The sequence below is a fragment of the Mustela putorius genome, unplaced genomic scaffold (assembly GCF_011764305.1).
Source record: "Mustela putorius furo isolate JIRA1106 unplaced genomic scaffold, ASM1176430v1.1 tig00003850_pilon_pilon_pilon, whole genome shotgun sequence".
Taxonomy (NCBI): Eukaryota; Metazoa; Chordata; class Mammalia; order Carnivora; family Mustelidae; genus Mustela; species Mustela putorius.
In genome coordinates this window covers 5,839,787-5,861,129 of record NW_025422002.1, presented here as the reverse complement: position 1 = coordinate 5,861,129, position 21,343 = coordinate 5,839,787, and the positions used below count along the sequence as shown (strand labels likewise).

Genomic DNA, 21,343 nt, shown 5'->3' with positions numbered 1-21,343 from the left:
AGCAGCATAAACAAAAAAAACCCTAAAACTCTCATTTATGATTAAATTTGTTAAAGTTTTGTATTAATGGGATTACACTAATAAAGACTATTACTGCATGAAATAAAAATTGAGCTTTGCAAGTATTAAAAACAAGTTTTTTCCCGGAAACCTAAATTGACCTTTTTAAGAAGCGCTTACACAATGGCATTGACTCCTCTGCAGTACCGTTCCCACATGCTTCGGAATCGGGGCTGTCCTCCTATGTCCCAAATCTTTAAATCAAGAGAGAATTTTTAATAAAGATATTTTAAGTAATACTTTGAAAGAAAAAGTAGGAGAATAAAATCAGGCAGATACGCCCATTTCCACAATGTCAGAGCCAAATTACTCCTGAAAAACTTAAGCTGAAACAAGTTCTTAATCTAGAAGCTCTTGGGTCCACCTCTAAATTTGAAGCTCATATTTCATATGTTTACACGGGATCTAATAAGTTCTACTATAGAAAATTTTGTGCAATACCTTCTTTGCTTGCTAACCAATAAATTTCTGTATTGAAAATATATCTTTAAGAGAACACTTTCAGCATGTACCGAACCAAGCATCATCCACAATCTATTAAGATTTAATTGTTTGACTGGGTATGCATTAATGCCTAATCATTTACAAATTTACTGTATCTATACAAAAGCTACTACCCATAATAATTCCATAGTTCTGCCTACTCTGTAGGTATTATTCTGGACACTGAGCTACCTAAATGTCTTAAGTCATGGTATTTGCCTTCAAAAGGCTTCCACTTTAGGCTTCCACTTTAGGGACAGACACCTGTAATATGCATAAAAAAAAACCTATACATGAAAAATGAGAAGCTTCATTAGATGAGCTCCAGAAAGAATTTAGTAAGCAGCTTCTGTGAGCCATAGGAATTAGGTGAAAGGACTGTAAAGGCTCAGACAGTTACAAGTAGACTCCCATGAACTATAGAACACACCCAAAAAAACTAAAATATATCCCCTGGTAAACAATCCAACAGTCCAGGATTTAATTAAACCTGTCAAACTCATTCTCAAAACAATATTATGTTTACCTAGTTAGCTTTCTTATTTCACAGTTTTAATTTCAGCACTTAGTAGCAAAGAAAGAGAAAGCTGGGTTACTATATATGTACCACAAATATAATATTAAATTACCAGTATTATAAATAAATTATCTTTCAACATAAAATACTGTCCATGAAATAATATAATACCAATACAAATGTAATTCCAAATACAGGATCTCAAACATGGGATTTTTATTTCTTAGGAACATCTGCATCCCAAATATAATTCTGCCAAGCCATATGTTAAGTTTTTTTATGGCACTTAACATTTCAACGTACACATTCTGATATATGAAAGAAAAAAACAACTGATTTACATTTGTTTGGAATGTACCCATTCATGAGTTAAGAATTACGAATAAGCATGTAAAAAACAAAGGAAGAGAAAAATCTGTAGCTGTGTATGCTGAAAATTTAAATCAAGTATGGCAAGAAGGTCACGTACCTTTATTGTGACGTTACCTTTAGTTACTTTCCTCATGTTAAAGCCCACTGTGGGTATCATATCTTCACTGAATTGACCTGACTGAACAAAAGAAAACATCTGAAGTTAATCAACATTTATTAAGACATATAACATGGCATAAGCTTGAGGAATCAACAATGCTTCTATAACCATTTCAGTATATAACTGAAACCTACTGGTGGTTAACAAATTGTCTTAAGAAAACATTCTTTATACATATGCCTGGGTGGCTCAGTTAAGTGTCCAACTCCTGATTTCAGCTCAGGTGATGATCTCTGGGTTGTGAGATCAAGCCCCTCTTCAGTGGGCGTGGAGCCTGCTTAAAGATTCTCTCTCTCCCTCTCCCCTTGCTCCTACCCACTCTCCTCTTAAAAAAAAAAAAAAACAAAAAAAGAAAGAAATAAAACAAACATTTCTTTTAACCACAATTTTTGAAGAGATACATTATTTCATTCATACAAATGCATATTCCCTTTAAAAAAATACTTTTAATAAGATTAAAACTTCTTACATATTTCCTTAAGTTTAAAAAAGAAATATTACATATTACAACTATAAATGAAAATTTATTCATTTCCCACCTATATATAAGTGTTAACAAAGTAGGAAATCAGAAGTAAAACGTCAAAGTTCTCCATTTTTAGCACTTAAATTATTTTGACAATTTACAACTCACTGCTAACTAGTTTTTCCAAGTGTGTCTTTTAAACAAGATTTATAAAATATTTTGTCATTGTATAGGTTTCCCTTTTATGTAATCAATTCTGTTCTCTTTTTGGCTCATGACCTTATCATAAGATTAAAATATTTTCTAATAATATTTAAATGCCCTTTTAAAATTTAAAATGTCCATCCATCTGGAAAAAGTTCCTTTTTTCAATCATCTCACTCCTCATTTAAAAATCCACATTCCTAATTTGAAGTGATACGCCAAATGTCATACAGAGATACTTCTATATCTGAGTCAATACTTTTCCATTAGTCTGTTTATTCCTAAATTAGGATTAAATGAATTACTGCATCCTATACAATTTCTGATTCTATATAGAAGATAAAAAATTTGGAATGCTTTCAAAACTGTCTTGGTCATCACTCACGTTCCAAATAAACTTTAGAAATTCATATTTCAGTTAAAATATTGACTAGAAGTATATTAACTATTAATCTGAGGATTGCCCTATATCGATTCTTGATATTTAACCAGGATCAAGTTCCTCCATCCAGGCACATGGTTTGTTCATTTAAACATTCAAATCTTTTATATCCTTCACTATAAAGTATCATAATTCTCATAATAGCTTCCACATTTCTTATTTTTAAAAAGATTTTATTTATTTATTTGAGAGAGAGAAAGAGAGCACAAGTAGAAGGTATGGGAGAGAGGAGTGGGGGGCTAGGGAGAGAATCTCAAGAAGACTCCACACTGAGCACAGAATCCAGTGCAGGGCTCAATCTCATCACCCTGAGATCATGACCTGAGCAGAAACCTCAGCCAGATCCCCAACCTGCTGAGTCACCCAGATGTCCCTCATATTCTTAATTTTGACTACAATTACAAACTACATCTAATGAATCACAGCTAATACTGACTTTATACTTTTATGTATTTATAAATTTTATTTACCAAATATTAATTTCTCAGTTGACCTGACTCTTGCTTTTTAGGTAAACAGCCCAGGATTAGGAAAACTCTCAACAAAGGAATGGTTAAACAAACAGGACTATTTTCAAGGCCCTAACACTGGCTGATTGTTTGCTGTGACCTTATGCTAGCCACACATGATTCTAAAACTGTCTACAAGTCCTGAGCACAATGAATTCTAATTTTACAAATTAATTTCCTCTAAATAACTCCAAAGTTCTACATTCCCCAACCCTGCCGCATTCAGTGGAATTCAGGCTGATTTCAGAAAAAAAGATGTTAACCACAATCACTATTTTCACTTATATTAAACACTCTCATTCTCAGAACTTTCACATATAATTTATATGTGAAAATCTAGTCATGACATCAAAACTACATATATCAAAACTAGTAATGATACAAAAAAAATATAACCTGATTAAAAGGGAAGCAAAGGCAACAACCAAAGGCACTATCCATGAAAGCAACAATAAGGTGGACTTCCTTAAAATTAAAAACTGCTATATGAACAAGATCCAGAAGAGTTACAGAGTTAGAAAAGAGGCACAGAGTAAGAGAAAATATTTCTAAAAATATACATCCAATAAAGGTCTATTATCCAAAATATACAAAGAACTCTTAAAACCTCAACAATATGAAAAAAAAAACCTAATTAAAAAATGAGCCACAGACCTCAACTGATACTTCACCAAAGAAGATACAGAGATGGCAAATAAGCATACGAAAAGATACTGCACATTATATGTCATCAGGAAAATGTAAATTAAAATGAGATACCATTGGTACATTAGAGTAGCCAAAATCTGGTACACCAATAATACCAAATGCTCGTTAAGGATGTGGAACAACAGCAATTCTCACTCATTACTGGTGGGAATGCAAAACAGTATAGCCACTATCAGAGACAGTTTGGTGGTTTCTTACGAAACCAAATATACTCTTACCATTCAATCCAGCAATCAGGCTACTTCATTATTTATCCAAAGATGTTGAAAACTTAAGTCCACACAAAAAACTGCACATTAGGGGCGCCTGGGTGGCTCAGTGGGTTAAGCCACTGCCTTCGGCTCAGGTCATGATCTCAGCATCCTGGGATCGATCCCGCATCGGGCTCTCTGCTCCACAGGGAGCCTGCTTTCCTTTCTCTCTCTCTCTGCCTGCCTCTCGCCTACCTGTGATCTCTGTCTGTCAAATAAATAAATAAAAATCTTAAAAAAAAACAAAACTGCACATTAATGCTTATAGCATCTTTATGCATAACTGCTAAAACTTGGAAGCAACCAAAACCTAAGTAAATACACAGACTGTCCTATCAAGGAAATGGAATACTATTCAATACCAGAAAGAAATGAAGCTACCAAACCACAAAAATCCACGAAGGAATCTTAAAAATATATCTAAATGAAAAACTCAATCTGAAAGGACTACATACTCTGTGATTCCAACAAAATGACTGAAAACATGACTCCAGTCTGACAAAGGCAAAACTAGGAAAGAGTTAAGAAAATCAGTGGTCAATAGGACTTGAAGGGGTGGAGAGGAAATTAACAGGCAGAACACAGAAGATTTTTATGCACTAAAAAAAAAAATCTGTATGATACCATAATGATGGATATATATCATTATACATTTGTCCAAACCTACAGAATGTACAACATAAAGAGGGAAAAAATAATGTAAACTACGGACTTTGGGTGATTATGATGTGCCAATGTTACGTTCATCGACTGTAACAAATGTATCACTCTGGTGTAGGATGCTGATAATGGAGGAACCTGTGAATGTAGGGTCAGGAGGTATTTGGTAAACTTTGTACCCTCCCCTCCTTGATTATGTTGTGAACCTAAAACTGCTCTTTTAAAAAAAGAGAGAGAGAAGCAGGCTCCCCAATGAACACGGAGCCTAATGTGAGGCTTGATCCCAGGACACTGGGATCATGACCTGAGCCGAAGGCAGCTGATTAAGCAACTCAGCCACCCAGGTGCTCTGCTCTAAAAGAAAAATCTTAACAATAACTTTTTTTTAAATGGGCAAAGGACTTGAAAAGACCTTTCTCCAAAGGAAATAAACAAATAGCTAATAAGAACATGAAAAGATGCTCGACATCACTAATCATTAGGGAAATGCTACAAAATCAAAACTACAAAAGATATTATCCTCATACCCATTAGGATGGCTACTAACAAAAACAAAACAAAACAAAACAAAACAAAACAAAACAAAACAAAAATAACAAGTTATAGTGAGAATATGGAGAAATTTTAACCCTGGTGCACTGCTGCAGGAATGTCAAATGGTGCAGCTGCTAAGGAAAACAGTATCGAAGTTCCTGAAAAGGTTAAAAATAGAATTACCACATGACCCAGCAATTCTACATCCCATTATAAACCCAAAAGCATTGAAAACAAGACTCAAAGAGATACCTGTATATCACGCTCACAGCAGCCTTATCCATAACAGCCAAAAGGTGGAAGACACCCAAAGGCAACTGGCAGATGAATGGATAAACAAGATGTGGTTTATTCCTGCAATGTAATACTATTCAGCCTTTTAAAAAAAAAAACAGCTTACTTATGCTAAAACACAGATGAACCTTTTGAAGACATTACACTATAATAATATAAATAAGCTAGATACAAAAAGACAAATACTATATAATTCTACTCACATGAGAAACCTAAAATAAAATAGTTAAATTCATAAAGACAGAAATAGAATGGTGTTTGCCAAAGGCTAGGGATAAGGGGGAACTAGGGAATAACTGCTTCGTGGGTATGGAATCTGTCTGAAATGATTACAAGTTCTAGGGGCACCTGGGTAGCTGTCAGTTAAGCCTTCAACTTTTGGTTTTGGCTCAGGTCATGATCTCAGGTTTGTGGGATGCAGCACTGTGTCCGGCTCTGTGCTATGCTTGCTGTAGAGTCTGCTTGAGATTCTCTCCCTCTCCCTCTGTTCATCCTCCTGCTCGCTTGCTCTCTTTCTAAATGAATGAATAAAATCTTAAAAAAAAAAAAAGTTCTATAGATGTATGGTGGTGATATACTTAATACTACTGAGCTAACTGTACACTTAAGAACAGTTAATGTGTGGAATACTAATGAGCCATCAAAAAAAAATCTCGCCATTTGCAGCAAAGTGGATGGAACTGGAGGGTGTTATGCTAAGTAGTCAAACAATCAGAGAAAGACAATTATTGTATGATCTCGCTGATATGTGGAATTTAAGGAACAAAACAGCGGATCATGGAGGAAGAGAGGAAAAAAATAAAATAAGTTGAAGTCAGAGAGGAGAATAAACCATGAGAGACTCTTAAGCACAGGAAACAAACCAACGACTGCTGGAAGGTAGAGGGGTGGGGGATGGGATAACTGGGTGATGGATATTAAGGAGGGCACAAGATGTCTGAGCACTGGGTATTATATAAAACTGATGGGGGCGCCTGGGTGGCTCAGAGGGTTAAGACTCTGCCTTCGGCTAAGGTCATGATCTCAAGGTCCTCAGCAGGGAACCTGCTTCCCTCTCTCTCTGCCTTCCTCTCTGCCTACTTGTGATCTCTCTCTGTCAAATAAATAAATAAAATCTTAAAAAAAAAGATTGATGAATCATTGACCTCTACCATGAAACCAATATTATAATATATGTTAACTGAATTTAAATAAAAATTAATTAATTAAAAAAAAGTTGGAGCACTGGGTGGCTCAGCTGGTTGGACATCTGCCTTCAGCTCTGGTCATAATCCCAGGGTCCTGGTACTGAGTCTCGTGTTAAGCTCCCTGCTTGGCGGGGAGCCTGCTTCTCCCTCTCCCTGCCACTCTGCCTACTTGCACTTTCTATCTCTCTGTCAAATAAATGAATGAAATCTTTAAAAATGAATAAAAATTAAAAATTAAAATAAGATGTTGAATTTTATGTTTTGTGTTCTCTAGCACAAATTTAAAGACTAATATGCTATAAGAAGAGGTGATTATTACTATCATTTACAGAACAGGAAATAAATTCCCAAAGTCACATAGCTCAATAGTGGCTGATTCTGTTTTTCTTAAAGATTTCCACTGTAGGGACACCTGGGTGGCTCAGGCTGTTAAGCTGCTGCCTTTGGCTCAGGTCATGATCCCAGGGATCGAGTCATGCATAGGGCTCCTTGCTCGACAGGGAGCCTGCTTCTCTTTCTGCCTCTGCCTGCCACTCTTGCCTGCTTGAGCGCTCACTAGCGCGCAGTGTGCACGCAATCTCGCTTGCTCTCTCTCTCTCTCTCTCTCTCTCTGACAAATAAATAAATAAATAAAATCTAAAAAAAATTTTCCTCTGTAATTGTATTATTATAGTAAGTTTTAATTACTTCTGAAGTGAGGTCCATGTGAGATATGCCTTATTTGTTTGGTATCATTAGGAAATAGGTGTTTTAAAAAACGGTTGCTAAGCTTTTTAAATGCCAAAACTTTTCAACTAGCTTCCACAGGAAGCTTTCTAAAATGCATTACATACTTAGGGCATCTGGGTGGCTCTCTCTTTCTCAAATAAATAAAATCATTAAAATAAATTTAAAAATAGTAAAATGCAATACGTACTTAGCTAACTTCTCACACATAATTTATGGGACATAATTCAATGTGTTCTTGGTATTTCAAGTTACTTCATCGATTGTAAAACAAGAAAATGAAGATAATTCTTAAGGGCCCTTCTGGCAATAAAATTTAATGATTATAAACATCAATCAAAGTGCCATCCCGTGATAAAATAAGTAGGGGCCTGCATATCCTCAACTTAGATATTACTTTATCTCCTTTACCTATACTTCTTACTGGTGGCAGAAGTTAGCTATAACTTTCTCTAATTGTTGCTAGTGCTCATCTGCAATGGCTGAAAAGTAGGTAATCAAGTCCTTGGGGGTGTGTGTGTGTGTGTGTGTGTGTGTGTGTGTAAAGATTTTATTTATTTGATAGATCACAAATAGAGAGGCAGGCAGAGAGTAGGGGGAAGCAGGCTCCCTACTGAGCAGAGAGCCAGATGCAGGGCTTGATCCCAGGACCCTGAGATCATGACCTTAGCCCAAGGCAGAGGCTTAACCCACTGAGCCACGTAGGCTCCCCAGTCCTTGGGTTTTTAATCCAAAAACATCCTGAGTACAGAAATACGTTTAATAAATATTTAACTGTGATGCATGGATTTTGTGGTGTAACTACTTTATAGACCTGAAAGTATTTCTACTTCTTCTCCCTAGTGTCAAATCTTAATCTTCACTTTTCATAGCTTGTGCTGAATGATTAAACCACTAAGTTGGCAATTGTTCTTTAGGTAACTCAGAATTTATTTCTATGCTGTCAAAATGCTGCTACACGTTGAGACAAGCAACTTAGGAAACAAACAGAAACTTGAAAAAATACTACTTAATTGTGTATCCTCTTAAACAAATGTAACACTTAAATAACACCAAGCATTGGTCTTAGCACTCAGTGATTTTGTGATGACGGACAGAACTGTAGTCATCTACACACACCCTATAAACCAAAGTCTCAAGGCAATATTCCCAGAATTTGTTTAGTTGGGCAAAATAAATCTGAAGCAAAACAGGTGGTAAAAAGAAGACTATCCTTTCAGTCTGAGAATCTTACTACCAGTTTTGCCACTTACTAACCACATGCAAATCATTTTACCTTTGGAATGAAGCTACGTTATCTAGAAGAGGAAGGAATTGGGAGTATGTCTAAAGTCACTTCCAGCTCTACCATTTAGGGTTTTATGTATTATTCACAGGCCTCTCATTTAAAATATAGTTAAGCAAGAGATAAATGCCTACAACAGTAGAATAATGTGGCCCTCACTTCCCAACATTCCTTGGTATATGAAAGGCTAAAGCAAACCTTGTCCCAGAAAATTTTCCTTTAGGGCTAACTCACATGTACAATTGGGGAGAATACAGTGAAAATACTCATACACTACAGTGCTTTAAAAAGCAGTGATTCTAAATTAATTAGGTTAGATTTTACAGTTGCTCTTTTAAATGCACAGATATGCAGAAATCAAGTATTACCCCGTGAAGAAATAAGCTTCTCTTTGCTTCATCTGTCCATCTACAGTAGCAATCCAATCCAGTCTAATATACTTGAGAAGACAAATGGAAAAATACCAGCTTTGACAAATATCTCAGAGTATTCTCAAACAGAAGACCTGGTTACCAAGCTACTCTGGAAAGACAGAATGCAGTAAGGAGCATGACAAATGCCTCAAATAAATTTCTTTTCTTGCCGAGAAAAGACTACTTTTACCTGCTAAACAGAGGAGTCTCTTGTTTTTTAAACAACACACACTACAACTTGACTGTGTAAATGCCAAAATTCACACATTTGCTATATATTGAAAATATATGTCCAATAAATATACAAGTTAGTCATTTTTCTCTCCAAAAACCTTTAACATAACATAAAATTATTATTACCAATACTAATTTTTCCAGTTAATAGCATCATTATGTATTTCACTACTAAGTGGAATTATTGGTAATAATATTGTTCTTTTATTTCAATTTACATTAGTAAGAAAAAACAATGATAACCTATTTTTTGCTGGTGAAGTATTTAAAATGAAAGGTAGATTTTGGGGAAATCTTGATGAGAAGCAAGCTTAAAGCATATCAACCACAAACTGCTCTTGGAGGAAAAAAACTAGTAATGACACAATTGAGAAATTAGACAACATCCTGACTGAGTGATCAAAATCAACAGATGAAGCTCAGATGACATCATGTGCCTACAGAAGTAATACCATGAAAAGGAAACAATATCCTCCATATAGTACTATTTCAGTTGAGAATGCATAAACTAAATCTAATCTTGAGGAACCATCAGACAAAGCCAAAATGAGAGACATTCCATTAAATAGGAGAGGGAATAATTCTGACAAATGTCAATATTATAAAAGATAAAGGAGGCCTGTGAAAATGTTTCAGACTAGAGAGGGCTCAAGAGACCTAACTAAAGGCAAATCCTGACCCTAGACTGGATCCTACCCTAGTGGGTAAATATGCTATAAACAACATTATTGGGCCAACTAAGCAGCAGTAGATAAAAATCATTTTTAAATGTCATAAAATTGTAACAAAAATAGTCACATAAGAAAATATTCCCAATCTTGAAAAATATACATTTGGAAATAAAGGGCCATGGTACATACAGCTTACCTATGTAAAGCGACACACAGAATACACACATCATAAAGCAAATGAAGTAAAATGTTAATAGTCTGATCTCAGTATAAAGGGTACACAATGTTCTGTGAAATGCTTTTATTCCTACAACTTTTTTGTAAATCTGAAATTATTTTCAAACAATACATTTTTAAAATGCCAATTTTTAAATTGGGATAATCAAATATCACCATCTCCTACATTACAGCAATGACAACTGGAATTAGAAGATAAATCAGCCCTGCCACTATTACCTATTTACTCCAACAGTAAAACTCAGGAATACACTCAATCATAAGGCATTCCAACAAGTTCAGGAACAAGTCATTGGTAACCTTGTTCTATCCTTTAATATTCTAAAAGGACACTCATTTACAGATGTCTTCTAATAGAAAAATCCATGTTTTATATTTCATAGTTTTGGTATAAAATAAAATCCTCTGGGCTCTGAAACTGGCATTTTAAAATCTACTCCAATGTTTCAATATTTATTTATAACCTGGGAAATGAATTAAGATACTGTGTTCTACATCTAGGCTTCTCTTAGTTTTTAGAACCAAACATATTTTCCTTTTCTTTCTAACCACTTCAGAATTACCACTGTGAAGACAAACATTATATCTGAGGCAATCTCTTTTTAAGGGGCTAGAAAAGATTATCATTCACTATAGTAGTACTTCAAGAATTAGGAATATAATGTTCCATTTTCTCCCAATTTTAGAACTCTGGACAAGATCTTTAATAATTTCTCAAAAGACAACAATCTGTTCTCAGTTTTACGTGCAAATCTGGACTTACTTCCAACTACAGACGTAACTCATTCCCAAAGACAGTCAGTTTGAAAGCACACATTAAAAAATTTGTTGGCTCAGTTAGACAACTGCCTTCAGCTCAGGTCATAATCTCCAGGTCCTGAAATGGAGTTCCACATCGGGCTCCCTGCTTGACAGGAAGTCTGCTTCTCTCTCTCTCTTCCCCTCTACTCCTCCTGCCCGTTCTCTCTCTCTCACACAAATAAATAAATAAATCTTTTAAAAAATTGTTTGGGCAATTCAATCTTATTAAGCAAAGAACTTCTCTCAAAATTCCAGTGGGCTTGTCTGTGGGTTGGTTTGTTCGGGGAAGGAGAGAGTCTCTTTAGTACTTACCACAGAGAATTAAGAACCATCCTAAAAATTTTAAATTTCAGGTACCTCAGGGACATAATCAAGTAAGGCCTCTTTTCTTCAAATGGCCCAAATTCTCAAAATGGACCACTGTTCTAAATAAACTAACCTTAGAAATTATTTTTCTGAAGTAAATAGTAACTTTCCACAAAATCATAAAATTTCAAGATTACCCTTCAAAAAAATGATGCGACTTTCAACACTGACTCCAAAAAAACTTCTAACTCTTCAAGAAACACTAGCTAAACACTAGGCTCTTGCATAGACAGGCCCCCTGTGTAGATAGTGGTCTGGATGTCAATGTTTTTCATCTTCTCTGGCAATTCAGATCAACTGGCAGGGGTTTCCACCTGGGCTCAGTGAGGATGTGCTCTTCCATCTGTGCTATCTACGCAGATGAGGGAAAAGTGGTTACAGCTCTCGGGCTTGGCATTTATGAACTCTGGCCCAGAGGTTCTGGAGTAGGCAAGGCAATTATAAAAACCTGTTTCACACATGACCTAATCATCGCCAGCATACATCAACAATGAATGTGTATTATACCGATTCACAAACACCTATACTGTTCACCCTTTCCTCTATGGTCATAAACCCACAAAGCTACTTTGCCTCTGCTTTTACTCATTCATTTATTTATTCATTCACTTATTCAAACAACAGATAAAAAGAAAAGAAACTAGGAAACAAATATAAAAATATCCCACAATAAACATATGTCATTTAAAACAAAGGAGATAATATGGGATGATTGGGTATCCAGGAAGACCTGTGTGAAGCAGTGACATTTAAGCATCCAAAGATAATTTAAAATCTACATAGGATAATAGCCCAGCTTCTGCAGATAACCTACCTGCTGTGCTTCTTGAGTATCAGTAAGGAAATCGAAATTTCAGTTCCAGCTATGCCACTTTTGAATGCATACAGATACATACAACTTTGAACAAGACTTGCTCAGAATGCAAAGGTTCTACCTCCTTTCTCCTTATAGCTGCTTCTCCTAAGGGTGTATATATAGCTGCTTCACTTCCTCCATTTCCTCAAGTGCCAGCTACTCCCTTCTCTTCGCCTTTCTTCTTTCCTGAGTCTCAAAAACTACTGTAGATAGTTTCCGCTGCCAAATAGCAAGCAGGCCTTTAATAACAAGGGCATTCCTTTCATCTCTGAGGCAAACAGACCCATAAGATGTAATATTTAACTCCTAACTGCTGTCCTGGTCCTCACAAACCACTCAAGCATTGCCTCTCTGCCCACAGAGGCGCTCTTGGTAGACTTCTCCACCAAGGAACAACACCTGAATCTAAGGGTCCAGGAAAGGCAAGTCTCTAGGTTTTTCTGTTAAAACTGCCAGTATCTGGTTTGTCTTCTTTTGTCCTTTATTAATGTTGTTAAATTTATGGTAATTTGGCAAGCAATCAAGTTTGCCTTGGGAGGACTGGAGGTGAATGGCTTATTTACTGGTAGGTTTTTACACTGTTAGGATATATATATATATAATATCCCAAACAGTAGCAACATGGATTTTAAAATAGCTCTTTTGGGGTGGCAACAATAAAACTGAGCAGAAGATATGTTTTCTTTGACACTAGGGTTTGAAAACTAAATATAACAGAGAAAAATTCTCCAAATAAGAACTTTTTAAAAGCATAATGGCAAAGGGAACTAACTACTAATTAAATGCCTGTCATACCATTTCAACTCATTTTAAACAACTAATTAATCCTTACTTCTTTCTAATACCAATAGGGCTACTCTGAGGCAATCTCCTTCACAAAGATAACTCCTGAGGATTCAAATGTTCTCAAAACCACAGTTTCGGGGCGCCTGGGTGGCTCAGTGGGTTAAACCGCTGCCTTCGGCTCAGGTCATGATCTCAGGGTCCTGGGATCGAGTCCCGCATTGGGCTCTCTGCTCAGCAGGGAGCCTGCTTCCTCCTCTCTCTCTGTCTGCCTCTCTGCCTACTTGTAATCTCTCTCTGTCAAATAAATAAATAAAATCTTTTAAAAAAAAAAAAAAAAAAAAAACCACAGTTTCAATTAGGAGTCTGAAAATTCTCATCTCTACTAACCTCTATTCCTGAAAAAAATTCATTTCAAAAGGTCTCTAATGACTATTTCCTATGTTCAATATACCTTTTCATTAACAGTACTTTAATAATGGTTTTACTAAATCATTTAAAAGATTTACTAAATCTTTTTTTATATCCAAAGAACTGCTGAAGGAAAACTCAACTTGCTTGTCTATAAAACAATTTGCTAGTGAACATCCCTAATCAAACACAAAGACCACAACTCAGAGACCACATCATAATGCATTTTCACAAAGATACACAGACATCATAATAATGCAGTAATAATGTGAAGATGGACCCCAAAAGAAGTCAGTGCTACAGACCTTTAGCAAATACTTGACAAGTTTTGCTAACTTGTCAAGTCACTAATATGCCTGGATGCATTTCCCATAAGCATCAAGGGTCCACCATAAATATTGAATAAAAATCTGTGTCTTCATATAAAAAAACGAATACTAATCTTCACATATGAGCTAAAGCAGGAAAAATTAGTATACTGTCACATTTTCAGGCCCTAATACTATTCTACTGATTGGTCTTTAGGCATTTCGACTACTTTTTTTAATTTTTACTTTTCTCTCTTAAAAACTTTTTCATAAAGAAAGTGATTTTCTATATTTAAAAGTTTCTTTACCTCCTTCTGGGAAAAATTAGATATTTATGAAATAGAATGAGAAGGAGAACTCATGTGCCCTGTTTTGTGTGCATGGATAGCTTTTTTAAAAAGAAATTACAAGAAGTTTCCTTCGAAGCCCAACACAGGCTTCTATGACTAAATTAAAAGGGGGATTCCTAGAACTAACCAAATGCTATAAATCAACGTTGTATGTGTAACAGAAGACCTTTAGTCATAAGAAAAACTGCTTTAGGGAAAGGCTTCATCATACGCAACAAAATTTTAACCTGCAAACAGTGAATTTCATACTCTTTAAAACAAAGTAACAGGCCAACCCTTTACCAAAATCTATTAAAGCCAGAATCAGAAGAAAAATTAAAATTTTAATGTAATTAATAAAGCCCATCCTACAGAAGTAAAATGGCTAATAATCATTTCAGTACAGTTCAGTCAAGTTATTATAAGAGGTCCCATTCATTTTCTCATATAACGGATGTCAAAACACAATGAAATAGAAGTAGGGTTAGTCTGGTTGTTATGACGAGACTCTGGAGACAGTTACATTAGGTTTTAACTCTTGTCTTACTACTTGCTTAGCTGTATATCCCCTTCACACATTCCTTAATTCTGCAGTAACTCACTTTTCCCAAATATAAGATGGAGATAACAGTTTCTATCTCACAGAGCTATTTAAAAATTCTATCAATTTTAAAAATTAAATCAATTAAAACACATACAGCATTTACAAAAATGCCTTCTTGAGAAACAGGTATAGGGAAAGCATTTAGTATCTGCTACCATCATCATTACAAGGAGTCCATTAAATGTGATATAATGCTGAAAACCAATGCACGGGGTTCTGGGTAAGATTAGGTACGCACACTCTACCCTATCCACTGAATGTAACCAAAAACCCTGGACAAGGGCTCATGGGTGCCTCAGTTGATTGGTGACTGCCTTCGGCTCAGGTCATGATCCTGGAGTCCTGGGACTGAGTCCCGTATCAGGCTCTCTGCTCTGCAGGGAGTCTGCTTCTCCCTCTGACCCTCCCTTTCTCATGCTCTTCCTCAAATAAAAAAGTCAAATCTTAAAAAAAAAAAATTTTTTTAAACAAAAAAAAAGCCCTGGACAGCATGCATGCAGAAGCTGGGGCTCTAAAAAGTAAGCTGAAGGGGCGCCTGGGTGGCTCAGTTGGTTGGACGACTGCCTTCAGCTCAGGTCATGATCCTGGAGTCTTGGGATCGAGTCCCGCATCGGGCTCCCAGCTCCATAGGGAGTCTGCTTCTCCCTCTGACCTTCTCCTCGCTCATGCTCTCTCTCTCACTGTCTATCTCTCAAATAAATAAATAAAATCTTTTAAAAAAAAATAAAAAAAAAAATAAAAACTAAGCTGAAGAAGGTAGATTAGAAAAGGAAATCAGGGACGCCTGGGTGGCTCAGTCATTAAGCGTGTGCCTTCGGCTCAGGTCATGGTCTCGGGGTCCTGGGATCAAGCCCCGCATCCAGGCTCCTTGCTCAGCAGGAAGCCTGCTTCTCCCTCTCCCTCTGTCTGCTTACTTGTAATCTCTATCTCTCTGTCAAATAAATAAACAAAATCTTTTAATAAAAAGAAAAAAAAAAAAAAGAAAAGGAAATCAGAACTCAAAGCACAAGCAATCTGGTGCTATTTCCTGGTTGTTTTCTTTCCTCCCAATCTCCCTAGCTGGATGAAAGGCAACCCAATTGCCAGAAATATATACCAAGCATGAACAGAAAAGCCTCCAAAAGACGTACCTTCTCCTTTGAGTCTGAGGAGAGAGAGAGAGAGAGAGAGAGAGAGAGAGAGTGTGTGTGTGTGTGTGTGTGTGTGTGTGTGTGTTGGGGGAGGAAGGGCAAGGGGACAATGGCAGGAAGAAAAGACAAGAGAGTAGGAAAAGTCCCCTGGGTTTTTCCCCTTTCTCCTGCCACAGCCTCCAGGCAAAACCAAGCCTGCAAGCTATAAGCATCTATGGCACCTAGGAGCAGGCAGGATCCTCTCTAACCGTAGCAACCATGGTCCAAAAATGCTTGGTGGGGGTGGGAGAGCCACGGATAGAGAGAGGAATCTCTGTTGATTATTTTTTTGTCTATTCTCTAGGCCTCTGAGATAGATTCAGTTGAGGAAAGGACACAGCAAAAGAGGGATAATAAAGCCCCAGGTTTGTAGATAGAGGATCAGCAAAGTGGGAAAAGGGTTGTAAGTGATAGTAGGGGGAAATTTGCAAAGGAAACATCTAGAGAAACAGACCCCACAAAGTTGTATGGGAACTCCTGGACTCATCCCTAAACTGTGATATGTGGATCTGATCCTAAAGAATACATCAAAGGCCTTGAGAACTAAGCTACTTGCCAGGTTTCTGGTTAACGCCCTACAAAGTATGTAGCCAGGAATGATCCAAACAGTACTTCTGAGGTTCTGAAAACCAGAATGACATTAGAAACAAAGCCCACAGAAGAAGGCAGGCTGGATCTTTTGGGAACCTAACTGGGTCAAATGCACACTAAAACAAAACAAGTCATTTTACATAGGATGTAAACAAAACCCAGAGGCTCGTAATAGTCAAAGTGTCCAAAATAACTGAACATATGAATAATCAAGAAAATTCAACAACTACCAAAGGAAAAAGTCACTGAATAGATGCCAACATCAAGATGACCCCAATGTTGGAAATATGAGACAAAGACTATCATCATCATGCTCCAAGGATGAAATGAATGTAATAGGAAGTTTCACCATGTAAATAAAAGCTATAAAATAGAACCAAATGAAAATCTCAGATCTAAAAAATACAGTAACAAAACAAATCTCATTAGATGGGCTCAACAGAAGAATGGAGATGACAGAGGAAAAAGTCAATGAACCTCAAGATAAATAAGAATTATCCAACCTGGAAAAAAGGGAGGAAAAAAGATAGGAAAAAGAAAGAACCAAGCCTCAAGGATTTGTAAGACAATTTTAAAAGGTCCATGGAGCATCTGGGTGGCTCAGTGGGTTAAAGCTTCTGCCCCTGGCTCAGGTCACGAGTCCCGCATTGGTCTCTCTGCTTGGCCAGGAGCCTCCTTTCCCCTCTCTCTCTGCCTGCCTCTCTGCCTACCTGTGATCTGTCAAATGAATAAATAAATAAATAAAGCTTAAAAAAAAAAAGATTTTTAAAAGGTTTAATATTCATGTCACTGAAATCCCAGAATAAGAGAAAGAGAATGAAATCACAAAATACTGAAAAAGTCAAAGCAATCTTGAGAAAAAAGACTTTACACTCCCTGCCTTCAAATTCTAGTACAAACTATAGTCCAACCAGTATGATACTGGCATAAAAAAGACCCACCAATCAATGAAACAAAAGAGCGACCAGAAATAAACCCATGCATATGTGGCCAATTAATTTATGATAAAGGACCCTAGAATGTACAAGGGGGAAATGACAGTTTCTTCAATAAATGATGTTGGGGAAACTGCCATTATCTTACACCACATATAAAATTAACTCAAAATAAAGACTTGAAATAAGACCCATCACCATAAAACTCCTAGAAGAAAATATACAGGTGGTAAGCTCCTTGATGCAGGTCTTGAGAATTTTTTTGAATCTTGACACAAAATCAAAAATAAAAATTGAGAGTACATGAAATTAAAAAGCGTCTGCACAGCAGAGAAAACAACATCAAAATGAAAAGACAACATACTGAATGGAAGAAAATATTTGCAAATTATATATGCAATAAAGGGCTGGTATCCAAAATATGAAGAACTTATGCAATAACAATCTACTTTTTTTAGAAAAGGCCAAAGACCTCAAAAGATATTTTTCCAAAGAAGATATGCAGATGGTCATCAGAAACATGAAAAGGAGTTCAACATCACTAATCATTAGGGAAATGTAAAGCAAAACCAAGTGTAAATCAAAACCTCACACTTGCTGGAATGGCTATTATCAAAAAGATAAGACATAATAAATGTGGGCAAAGATACGGAGAAAAGGGAACTCTTCCTTATTGATTGGAATGTAAATTGGAACTACTAGCCTCTACGGAAAACAGTATGGAAGTTCCTCAGAACTAAACACAGAACTACTAAATGATCCAGCAATTCCACTTCTGGGTATACCTGAAGAAACTGAAAACACTAAAAAACATACACATCCCACTTTCATTGTAACATTATTTACAATAGTCAAGGTAAGAAAACACCTAAGTGACCAAAAATGGATGAATTAAGAAAAAGGTGATCTATATGTATATTCATATCAGTTCACATGTCTGTTCATTCATATATGTATTATTCAACCAATAAAAAGTAATGAAATTGGGACAACTTGGTGGTTCAGTCAGATAAGCTTCTGCCTTTGGCTCAGGTCATGATCTGGTCCTGGGATCCAGCCCTGCGTTGAGCTCTTTGCTCGGTGGGGAGCCTGCTTCTCCCTCTGCCTGCTACTCCCCCTACTTGTGTGCACTCGCTCTCTCAGACAAATATATAAATAAAATCTTTAAAAGATAATAAAATCTTGCCATTTGTAACAATATGGATGGACCTCAACAGCATTACACTAAGTAAAATAAGTCAGAGAAAGACAACCATATGCTTTCACATGTGAAATCTAAAAACGAAACAAAACAAAAACAACAAGCTCATAGAGAAAACAGACTAGGGGTTCCAGAGGCAGGGGATTTGGTGGGAGGGTAGTTAAGAGAAATGGGTAAAGGGAGTCAAAAGGTACAAATTTTCTGTTTTAAAATAAGCCATATAATGTGCTGCATGGTGACTATAGCTAATAATACTGTATTTCATCAGTGAAAGCTAAGGGAGTAAACCTCATTACAAGAAAAAGACATTTTTTTGTTAACTATGTACTCATGTGACAGATGTTGTTAACTAGATTTATTGTGGTAATTATTTCATAATATATGCAAATGTCATACATTATACAAATATCATACATACATTAGATTGTACACCTGAAACTGTTATATGAGAATTATACTTCAATTTAAAAACAGAATAATAGGGGCGCCTGGGTGGCTCGGTGAGTTAAGCCGCTGCCTTCGGCTCAGGTCATGATCTCAGGGTCCTGGGATCGAGTCCCGCGTCGGGCTCTCTGCTCAGCGGGGAACCTGCTTCCCTTCCTCTCTCTCTGCCTGCCTCTCTGCCTACTTGTGATCTCTCTCTGTCAAATAAATAAATAAAATCTTTAAAAAAAAAAAAAAAAAAAAAAAAAAAAAAAAAAAAAAAAAAAAAACAGAATAATATAATGTCCAAAATTTAGTGAAAGACAAACTTAGATTCAAGAAATAAACCCAAGCAGTATAAGCTCAAAGAAATCCACACCTGGGTACATCATTATTAAACTGCTGAAAACAAAAACAAAAAAATCTTGAAAGCAGCCAGAAACAATATAAGATCTGTAAGAATAACAACTTGAATGACTATGAATTTCTCATCAAAAACAATGAAAGCCTTTACAAAAGTGCTGGGGGGAGGGAGGAAGGATGATCAACTTAGAATTCTACATCCAGCAAAACATTCTTTAAGAATGAAGATGATAAAGACATCTTGAATGAAGGAAAACTAAAATAATTTGTACTAGCAGATATACTCTAAAAGGAAAGCTAAAAGAAGTTCTGCAGGCATAAGGGAAACTAATAGGGAAACCTAGAACTTCAGGAATTAAGGAAAAGCCATAAAAATGGTAACATTTGGGTAAATGTAAAGTAACTATTGTCTCCCTCTTGAATACATAAAATGTTTGATGGTTAAAGGCAAAAACTGTATCTTAGCTGGTACTGTTTTCAACGTATGTAGATATATAACAATAGCACCACATAGGGAAGAAGGTAAAGGGACCTATATGGTAGTAAGGTTTCTACAGTCCCCCATAAAGTGATAACATATTAATTCTAAGTATGTATACTGTAATCCTCAGAACCACTAAAGAAACCATACAAAGAGAATAGTCAAAACTGCAATAAATTAGTGAAAAACAGTCCAACTGAAAAGGGCACCTGTGTGGCTCAGTGGGTTAAAGCTTCTGCCTTTGACTCTGGTCATTATCCCAGGGTCCTGGAATCAAGCCCCACATCGGGCTCTCTGCTCAGCAGGGAGCCTGCTTCCCTCCCTCTCTCTCTGCCTGCCTCTCTGCCTACTTGTGATCTCTGTCAAATAAATTAATATCTTTAAAAAAAAAATGCTTTCACATTAAAAAAAAAAGAAAAGAAAGCAAAAAGGAAGAAACAAAGGAAAAAAAACAAAGGTCACAAACAGAAAACAAATAAATGGTGGCACTAAATCCAAACATGTCAATTATAGCAAAAGTAAATGCTATATAAACACCAATTAAAAGATTGTGAGAAATTTTTAATAAAAAGACCCAACTACATGCTATCTATAAGAAACCTACTTTAAGTATAATGACAGAGAAAGGTTAAAAGTTAAAAGGATGCAAAGAGTAACTAACCAAAAGAAAGATGGAGTAGCTATATTACTATCAAACAAACTAGACTTGAGAGCAAAAAAATTTCCAAGTCTAAAGAGTACTCTACAAAATGACAGAACCAATTTCCCAAGAGCATATAACATCCTAAATGTATACGGGCCTAACAACAGAGCTTCAAAATATATAAAATTAAAACTGATGACGTTGAAATGAGAAGTAAACCCAGTCAGACTCAGCATTCCTCTCATGTTTACAAAATAGCAAGAAAACCAGCAAACATACAGAATTTAATAACATCACTAACAATCAAGAGGATCTAATTGACATTTGTAGAAATTTTTAAAAACGCTTCATTCAAAAAGAGAACACACATTTTCTTCAAGTGAACATGGAACATTCATTCAAGATAAACCATATCCTGACCATAAAACGAAGCTTAAGAAATTTATAAAGATCTGAGTCATACAAATATGTTTTCTGACTATAAGGGAATTAAGCTAGAAATAATACATACTATCTGAAAATAAACAAATAATTGGTTATATATTAATCTATGGGCCAAAAAGAGAAGTCTTAAGGAAAATTAGGTATTATTTTAGACTAAATGAAAAACACATTAAATTTGTGAGGGGTGGCTAAAGTAGTGCTTAGAAGGAAACTAAGACACTC

At 36.0% G+C, this 21,343-nt stretch overlaps 1 protein-coding gene across 1 annotated transcript in view; it reads right to left on the bottom strand.

Annotated features, from left to right (window-relative positions):
• ARL8B (ADP ribosylation factor like GTPase 8B) overlaps nucleotides 1-21,343 on the bottom strand; it is a 52,195-nt gene that overhangs the window by 11,449 nt on the left and 19,403 nt on the right. The window contains 2 exon segments of the mRNA XM_004738418.3: nucleotides 181-254; nucleotides 1,530-1,610. Of these exon segments, the coding sequence (XP_004738475.2) occupies nucleotides 181-254; nucleotides 1,530-1,610 (155 nt within the window).